Genomic DNA, 10,065 nt, shown 5'->3' with positions numbered 1-10,065 from the left:
ATCACAAGTTTCAGGACTGCCTAGTAGTAATGAACTATGTTGCAGTAGCATACAGGGATATCTAGATATCCCTGGCGGAATGCGGCGAATCACCAGTTTAAAGAATACTACCATTCGACATCCAACGATAATCAGAAAGACGCTACACTCGGGGAGCGGTTTACTACAGTTTGCGCTACTTTCAATATGGACGAGATGCCAGCCGACTGCTTCTCGATTGGGAACTTATTTGTGGCTTCGTCTATTTAGTATTTACGTTTTCAAAATGCCTTTATCACAAAACAGGTGCAGCCGTGGGAAAATTTTAATTTCATCTTCGAATTTTTTTTCCACAACTGACTGAGAATCTACTTAGTAAGTCCCTGCATAGGGTTGCCAGTGCATATTCTCAACTCAAACCTGAGATAAACTAACCACAACTGAACCGATAAGAATCCGGCAATTCTTCTTCCATCCACGACTCTCATCACGAGAAATATCAACTAGAGTGCTCTCTCCGGCCCTATCAGCAAGTACAATATCCATCATACAACTGAGAAACTCACACACCCATTACTAAACTAATGCAAACCCGAGAAAAAATATTTATGTGCCATGCATAGCTGATGTAATAGCCCCAAATGAATGCGGACACTAAACACAAAATATTCACCGTGCAAGCAGAATTCGAACAATAAAAGACAAAGCAAACCCATGTAATTCAGGTATCAAAATATTCATAACAACCGCAGCCATGGCAGACGCACAAAACGTACAGGCACACTTCACACAGCTGAAAGTGTATCTCGGATTGGCATGTCATCGAACTTCTACTGAGAACAATACAAAATAAGCGGCACAAAAATACCCAGCATCAATGACCCTGATTGGTACACGCAGCAGGAAAGCAATGGTTTCAAAATCTCATCCTAAGATCCTGGCCTTGGATCCATGTAAGTTGGAACTCAGTTTCGGAGCTGCAAGCAATGCAGAATGCACCTCGCATTGCAATATGCACCGGAGTCAGTCACAGTTACGCCACACGGCATCAAGTACCAGCACCTTGAGGTTGATAATACGTGCTCCACAGTTGGGGCCTTCTGGGAGATGGAGAACCGCCTGATTGCGATGATGGAGATCCTCGCGTCCTCTGCTGTGTCGGGCTTGTCCTCGGAAACAAGTACGAGTTACTCGGCGAATACGGAACCATCCCGGGAGATTTTCTCGGCAGAAATGGCGAAGCCTGTGTTTGAGCAGGCGGCGGTGTGTTCGCGTTCATCCAACGCAGAAGACCACAAAATATCAAAGTGCTCAAAAGCATGATCAAGCAAGTTGCGATCAACATCGTGTAATAGCTGTGACTGTAGTAATGGTACGCCAGCCATGGATCAGTACGTTGTGGTGAGTCCGCGGTCATTGAACGCACTGGTAGCGCTGATGGAGTCTGTGGTTGAACACACTTGAATGAAACTGTCACTAGTTCTTCTTGCTTCGTTAACGTTGATATAAACTTAACGGTTTGCTTAGTCATCAAACCGTCCTCCGTATTCAAAGAAAATTCGCGACACACGACACCGTCTTCACACGAACCAGGCTGATGAACTTCAAAATTTCTGGATCCTGTGATCACTTCGATAGACGAATGAATCTCCAACGTAGCCGAGACGCACAGTACACCTTTCCCATCCGCCATCACCACTTCGGAATCGTTCATAACCTTAAAAGCCGGCAAGAACCTCATGTTAACGGGACGCTGCAAAGTCACGCCTCTCTCTGCGTATTTTCCGTTGACGGTCAACCCCAGTGTGAACATGGTGTCTTCAAACGAAGATACCTTCTCGGCTGCGTTTTGAGATAAACTCACGGCTTCCACGATGCAAGCGTAAGAGTTGATACTATTCACAAAAGCGGAACGGACTTGGAAAACTTTAAGCGGCTCAATAGTGTTCAAAAGAAATCCAGTGCAATTGAACGATTCCTCGGCAAATCTGTTCATTTCTGTCTCCAAACCGGGGCATGAATCGTGAGCGTAGTCTAGTATTCGAATGGGAATGATGTAAGATGATTGCGCATTCGTAATTTCATGCGGTATCTTATCTTCCGCAAGCTTCACAGAGAAAGCAGTAGCTGTCAACGATACCTTAGCTTGGACATTATCGACGGAATACGTTAGTTTCGCAACAGTTCCGACGATCGGCATCACAGCCCCACCATCGATAACCACCGAGAAAGGCCTGTTAACGGACCATTTCCCAGGACTTCCGTCTTGTAAAGCCACGTCGCTAGCCAAACACTTCTTAATTCCAACAGGAACCGCGATTCCTTCCGCCTCCTGCGGGATTGCGTCTGTAATCGGAAAGGGAAAATAATGGAGCGTGTTCTTGTCGTTCCACAAGCGAACAACAGCCACACCGACTTTGGCCGCTGAAATCTGAATCGAATTGACAGAAGGGTCTGCGGTGACTTCCAGAAGTTCGTTATGATTGATGCGGAAGTTTGCGTCCGGTTTCGCCAAATCGAAACGCTGGCCGAAGTTGTCGAAATGAGAAATTTCCATCGACAGTTTGGCCCCTAGCGGAAATCCGGATAATTGCACGTCGCGATCTCTGTGATAAAACTTTTCCTGGCTGTCGGCGAGCAGATAAGACACCGTTTTCACGTTGACGCGTATCGCCAACGACTGAGAAGCGCCAAATTTTTCATGCGCAGTTACCAATAAAGTCCCAAAACACGGATTCTTTCCAGTGGTCACGCTTTTCGCCTCGTCGTTTACAGAAATACAACTTTCGTCTTCAGACACCGATACATTAAAACCGCAGCTATCGCATAGCGCAGAGTGATCTATCTTCGCGACGTGGTCTCGATTTGAAATCAAGCTAAACGAGGTGTCGGGAGTCAAAAGCAGATTGTTCATAGAAGCCCAGTTCTTACTTTTGTCATTTTGCATAGCCAAGGAGTCAAAAACGTTAACTTGCATCTCCGCTTGCAACTGCCGACCAACAAGCTGCCCGAGATCAGTTCTAGTCGCCGTAACGGTAACAGATATCGACCCCCGTCCGGCGCTTCGACCTTCCAAAAGCATCGTGAATTTCAGCCCATCCGGCACTTCAATCCCCGATTTCGAATGCACAGAATGCAGCCGTAACACCGCATGATTATTCACATTCCAGTTAAAACGCAGTCCGGCCGCGGCACTGTCGAGTACCACTGGATCATACCCAGGACCCGCGTATCCGTAAACATACACCGGCACGAACGCACCGGTGTAAAACCTATGCGTTGGAACATCGATAATAATCCCTTTCATCTTCACGACGTGAACCAAACAATGTGATTTACCGTGAAACACCTCGCCCTCTTTGGTGATAGCTCTCACTCTAACGGTAGTATTCCCCAATCTATGTGCCATTAACGTGTCGCCGGACTGGGAGCTGGCAATCGTGCTATCCTCGACATCGAACAGAGTTTGAACATCTTCCGGCGGACCTCCTTCCACATACAAATGAAATTCTGATCCACGAATAACAGTAATCCTATCGGGCTTGAGCATTAATGGCGGAAACACCGTTACTTTAGCGGCATTACTCGAAATAATCTTCCCGTCTCTCGCGGTAGTGGAAGCCTTGATTACGACCGAGCCTATCTTCAAAGCGTTGACATTCGCGTGAAACATTACATCGTCGCCTTTAACAGGTTGGTCTACCGCGATAATTCCAGCAGGATCCACGGTAAGCTTGATGTTAATATCGAATGAATCAGGCGCAGAGAGCTCTTTCAAATCTAACTGTACTGAAACTCTTCCCGACGATCCTACTTCGAGAAGATTCGAAGTTTTCAAAACTAGCGACGATAAATCCGACACGATGACAGTTGAGGATGGTTTAGCACCTGCGACTTGCGTGGCTTTTACAATACATTGATCGGACACAGTTAAAGTGGCTTGTCCGGAAGAGAGCGGCGATAACACAACGGTTCGATCGAGAGAATCCTTGACTGACATGTCAAAGGTTTTTTGAGCCGGATTCTCCACGGCGATGTCTCGATTGAAATACCCGGATCCTCCTGTAATCTCTACGTTCGCGCTGTAGCTGGGACGGTTGAACATCACCACACTCTGCGGGGAGAGCACGACGGGAGCTACGATGTCTAGAAAAATCGAGCTTTCGACCGCGGGAGCGACTTGACAATTGTAGGGCTCGCAAATTTCTCTACGAACAAACTTACGATACCCGTCGCAATACAATCTCAAATTCGCACCGCCCAGTTCGCGCGGCACAATAATATCATGCGCGATCGAGTGTTTCATTTGAGAAAAAGAATCCGGACTGAACAAACTCTCTACTTTACTCGGTATTACCGCATTCGATATCGCGTCCAGCTTCCACTTGTTAGACAGCGACGTAAAATTATCGAACTGATTGCCCAATTTGTCATACGCAGTGACGGCGAGCTTTAAAACATCCCCGCCGAGAACCACAGTGTGCGCATTCTGATTTTGAGCAAGCGGGCAATCGTCCGGAAGATAATCAGTGGCTAACTTCAAAGAGGTCGGCACAGCACAAGATACTCTCACAATGATAGTTTTTCGCTCCGGAAACGGATTGGTACTGCAAGGCTTATTTCCGACAGAAAACGAGACTGCTTCCGAACCCAAACGAACGCACGATGCGATGTAGACGTGCTCTTTTCCAGATATCTTCGAAGCAAACTTGACATTGTCGCTTTTTCCTTCCACGATTTTCTCATGACTGTTTGGAACGAGGGGCCACGGGTTGGGACCGCCTTCAAATATCATTGTTTTTGCTGATCCCAGTGACAGCACGGCCAAGTTTACAGGATCTTTTATTTTTAAAGGTTTATAAGAAGCTACGACCGTAGAAGTTTGCAATGTTTCGCCTGTGAGACGGTAAGAAAGCGAGACAGTGGTATGGCCTTCTTTCATGGCGTGGACTCTTCTCATCAAACAATACGGCGTTCTTGGAGAAGGCACGACTGATTTTCCAATTACCGATTCGGCGTCGCCAGAAAATGAAAACACGCTCATGTCATGAATCGACCAATGCAAATTAGCGACTTGAGCGCAATCGGTAAATCCAACTAGTTTTCCATTCATTTTCGCATACATCCCGACGTAAAGTCCCATAGTCGTACCAATTTCAGACTCCAAGCGAGATAACGCAAACTCAATCTTGACAGGTTGCATCAAAACAACATCGCTATTTCCAAAGTTATGACTGTTCCTAATGTCCGTCGCTTTAACGCTGACAGATCTCGGCATGTAGTCTTTCTCAGCTCGGCAAGTTGTACTTATTTCACCGGTGTAGGAAATGGTAGAGGCCGCAGTCTCATTGACCGACCACGTATAATTACCACTGCCTCCAGACGCCTTGAAATTATATTTATACGTAATTGTCTCAGGCTGCCAAGGAAACAATACGATGGGTGGTTCAATGCGGATTTTGTCGTAAATTTCAATGTCCTGTGATGTGAAGATAGGATTTTCAAACTGCACAAAATTATTACCGTCCGCGTCTGTGACGATCTTCTCAATACTGCCACCTTTAGACGAAACAATCACGACACCTTTCAGAAGCGATGAAATCACACAACTGCCCTTTTTGGCTGCTCTCACAAGATACCACGAACCATTTTGAACTCTATCAAGGATATCAAGGTGGTGTTCGTCAAGAGATCCTTGCAAGCGAATATTTTCGTCAATGAATATTTGTTTATTGTCCTCACTGTAGATGCGGATTGATATTTCATATATTTTTCCCACTTCCAGGATCCATTTACCATTGGGTTCAATGTCAAATTGCAAATAAGCCGGCTCTACCACATGAATATCAGAAGACGCCTGTTCCATCAACGAGCTGTCATAATGCTTCAAATGCTGATCTACGAGGTAAACTTGACTGTGTCCTTTGTTCAACGCAACTACTGTCGAGGTGTCTTGATGCAAATTGATGACAGTCCCATTCGGGGAGAGGATATCTCGCACATTCAAAACATATTGAGAGTTTGGCATTGAAATTTCAGTAGGAATACCTTCGCGCCATCTCTCGACCTTGTATTGAATCACCGTGTGACATATTAGGTAAATTTCATGGGCCGGATTTAGCATGACCTTGTCTCGAACGATGAACCGAACAGAAGATGGTGCGACTGATTTATGAATGTCCACCGTGCTTACAAGCTTCGCGACGACAACTGCAGCACCCGTCTGTATACCAGATATCAAAATAGTGTCGGACATTTTCCCTTTCAATTCAATAGTATCAATGTAATTATCAGCCACATATATGGTGTCAAGGAATTTTTGTATGTGAAGAATACTGTGAGCAGATACTGGAGCCAAGTTATTTCCCTTGTTGGATACTTCATCTTGCGCTAGCGTCCATTCAAACTCCATACCTGCAGTGCTGCTGAATGTATTTCCATCTTGGTCCAGAGCTCGGATTTTCAATTCCTCAGGGGGGTCTGCCAGGTACAATTCCCGAGTACGAGACACAATGTCGATGATATGGATTTTATCAACGATGACATCACTTTGAAACACTGTGCCCGTTTTTACATTAGTCGCCAAGAGTAATGTTGTTTTTCTCACAGGCTGCTGGCTCATCACTACGATAGTAGCTGATCTTGAACAATCCTCTGCATTACTGTAGGTACTCTCGATTGGCGTGATAGTAGCGACGTCTTCTCGAAGAGACTTCCACTTGTAGCAGCCTTCTTCGGCGTCGATCGTGTAATTCAGTTGATAATCGCCATAAAAAGGCAACAGAATTTTCGGCTCTATTGCCCCCATGACACACCAATTCTCGTTTATAAGGAAAACGCATAGTATTCCAAAAATGAGCGACATCATATCGTCGATAAACCGTCCGAGATTCGGATATAGCCTTTTGTTCTTTACTACCAAAACGCAAAATTAGCAATTGCAGCCTTCCCACGAATTTTAACGCGCGGGATGCCCCTTCGCCGGCACGATTTCCTTGTAGCGAATTCGGCTAGCATCAATCAATCAATCAATCATTTTATTGAAATTTCCGTCAGATCAAAACACAATATCGAGATACAATGAAAAGATAGGAGGGTGTCGAAACAACTTGGAGTATTCTTAAAATCAGACACACTGGTGTAGAGCATGCAAATATAAGGCATGTACAACACGGGATGAAATGAGGTAGAGAATAACATAAAGGACTCGCGATTAAAATGAATATGACATGTGACATGTGTCTGTTCGGTACTCGGTAGACGAGGTCAATAAGACGATGATATGACTAGCATTCATTCAGTAGAAAATACATGTATTTCGACTTGAAAGGGGACATGCTCCACGCCTATCGCATAACCGGCGAGATACTGTTCTACATATTAGGTCGGACATTCTTGATAGCGGCATAGCCATTATAAGTAGGGTTACCATATGTCCTCCTTTAGGAGGATTTGTCCTCAATTTTCAAGAAATCGAAAATGTCCTCCGAGGACGCCTAAATGTCCACCTTTTCTCGAAATTTGCCGTCCTTTATAGCCTTGACAGCCACTGGCAGGCACAACTGAAAAACTCTGTAATGTGGACGTAAGAGCGGGTTTTCCGGAGTAAGACCGGCAAATGACGCTTTCTTAGTCAGCGCAAGAAGAGGGTTCCCGTTTTCTTGTTCGGAAATTAACGGTTGTGATTTCTAAAAAGTGTCCTCCTTGCCGGATCCAAAAATACGCTAACCCTATTATAAAAGCTATGATAGAGCGATATATTTATAACTTTGAAAAATTATACATTCTATAACGCGCAATTTACTAATGTAATAATAGTTATTTCACTGTGACTATTTTCTTTATTTATTCTACATTTTCACTTTTATCTCTATCTTGCAAATCAGTCCAAAGAGAAAATCATGGGGCGTGTCAAAATAAATAATACTGCTATTCTGCAAATTGCACTACGAGCTGTTTGCAGATTTTGTCAACAACACTACCACGGAGTGCATGTGCAATTGTACATTGTGCTGCATTCGTTCTGAGGATATTTGGCGCATTTTCACCATGAATTGCCTAATTAAAAGAGAAGGCGTAGAGGGGTACGAATGGTCAACGGAAGATATACCGGAACCTAAGGAAGATGAAGTATTGATAAAAGTTTCTAAGGTGGCAATATGCGGATCCGACATATCCTTATACAAATGGAATGAAACAGCTAAGCTAATCGCTGCGTTGCCTTTCACGCCGGGACACGAAACCGCCGGAGTCGTTGCAAAGCTAGGTGTAAACGTGACACGTCTTAAGATTGGCGACAGGATTGCAGTTGAGAATCATTTTTTCTGCGGAAAATGCCTGCTGTGTTCTAAGGACCGAGGTGACATATGTCAAAACATGTCCCAGTATGGCCACGGAAAAGGAACGGTTCACGGTGGTTGCTCACAGTATTCTATTGTTAAAGAGCAGTACTGTTTTAAAGTCACAAGAGACATAACTGATAATGATGCTGTGCTGTTGGAACCTATGGGAGTAGCTCATAACGGCATTGAAAGGCTTGACGTAGCTGGTGAAGACGTACTTGTGATTGGCTGTGGCGCTGTAGGATTATTTGCAATAGCATGCGCCAAAGCGTTAGGCGCAGGAAAAGTATTGGCTGCAGACGTTATGAACCACAGGTTAAGTTTGGCTAAAAAAATGGGCGCTGACATCACTCTTAATCCAAAAGAAGTGGGAGATTTCAAGGAAAAAATTCTTGAGTTGACCAATAGAAACGGTATTGCTCGAATATGCGAAGCTAGCGGAAACTCAGTCATGCTCAACGGCTGCTTTGCGTATCTCCAGAAAGGCGGTAAAGTAGTCCTAATTGGTCTCCCGAAACAGCCACTTCACGTAGACAACGTTCTACCGGACATAGTTTTTAAATCTCTCACTCTCAACACCGTGCATGGCAGAAGAATATTTCATACTTGGGAGCAGTGTGAAAGGCTAGTGGCTGAAAAAAAAGTCGATCCCTCCGTCGTTATATCCCACGATCTTCCAATGTCAAAATATAAGGATGCCTTTGCTGCGCTCTTCTCGCAAGACGCTTGTAAGATAGTCCTTGATCCGCAAGCTTGAATTTTGTTTTACCTCATTCCTCCGTGTAATTGATGATTATATGTGAACAGAATAATGTGCAGTTTTCAACTGGGTAATTGTGCAGTGCAATCGACATTTTATCAATTGATATTCAATAAATCGGACAGATGAATTGGTGCGTGACCATGTCTAATGCTTCCGAAGAAATCTGTACGATACATCATATGTCTGACTTTCAGGACTACGAATCATGTCATATCCTGAAGAGGTAGGATTTGCACGATGTACGGTGCATGCAATACCAATCAACATCTGCATTGGTCTGCTATCAAAAGATATAGACTTCAGTCTCATGCACATGCGTGATCGAAGAATTTAATACACAGCTACATTTCTCATCCAGTCTCCAGAGCATCTATGGGTTATCATGGTTCTGGTCTGTTTCAGGGTTGCAATGACTGAGTCACAATTTTTTAAAGACTCGATACATTTTTTCAAATGCGTACAATGACTCGAGTCAATTTGTGTATTGACTCGACTTGTACTCGAGTCATTGTGCATGACTCGAACCAAGTCATATGACTCAAGACTAGGACTGCCAAGACAGACATTTCATTGTAACTTCGAAGAATAGTAAAGTCGCCACATTATTGGTATTTCGTCTATCAGTCTTGATACTTGGAAAATAGGGCCAGAAACCGTTAGGACTGAGGAAATTTACGATATTATGAATGCGAGCCATTCTATATCACTCGAGCAGAGTTGATAAAAGTGGGTTGAACCGGATTGAACTCAAAACTGATAAGTGAACAGAATGACTTGGACTCAACACTCTACTCGCTGACTTGGACTTTACTCGGTGGTGAATTGAAAATGACTCGAGCCAAAACTAGAAAATTGAGATTGACTTGTGACTCGGAACCTTGTGCCTTAGTTACAATCCTGGTCAGTTTCTTTATGAACTGCAAGCACTAGTTGTGCGGAGCAATGAAATTATGAACCGTCCATGTCAGGGTTGTAATGACT

General features: G+C 44.3%; 2 protein-coding genes across 2 annotated transcripts; one reads left to right on the top strand and one right to left on the bottom strand.

Annotated features, from left to right (window-relative positions):
• Positions 1-584: 584 nt before the first annotated feature.
• LOC145445968 (nuclear pore membrane glycoprotein 210-like) lies at positions 585-6,971 on the bottom strand. The gene has a single exon (XM_080324134.1). It carries the CDS (start codon positions 6,845-6,847, stop codon positions 1,028-1,030), a length of 5,820 nt encoding a protein of 1,939 aa, XP_080180260.1. The 5' UTR covers positions 6,848-6,971; the 3' UTR covers positions 585-1,027.
• Positions 6,972-7,903: 932 nt separating this feature from the next.
• LOC145445997 (L-threonine 3-dehydrogenase-like) lies at positions 7,904-9,211 on the top strand. Its single transcript, XM_080324180.1, has one exon. The coding sequence runs from the start codon at positions 7,972-7,974 to the stop codon at positions 9,076-9,078; it is 1,107 nt and encodes a 368-aa protein (XP_080180306.1). The 5' UTR covers positions 7,904-7,971; the 3' UTR covers positions 9,079-9,211.
• Positions 9,212-10,065: the final 854 nt, after the last annotated feature.

The sequence above is a fragment of the Botryllus schlosseri genome, chromosome 9 (genome assembly GCF_051294905.1).
Source record: "Botryllus schlosseri isolate E-star chromosome 9, Bs_hap1, whole genome shotgun sequence".
Taxonomy (NCBI): Eukaryota; Metazoa; Chordata; class Ascidiacea; order Stolidobranchia; family Styelidae; genus Botryllus; species Botryllus schlosseri.
Note: the sequence above shows the minus strand (reverse complement) of the source record. Positions and strands in the feature narration are given on the sequence as shown.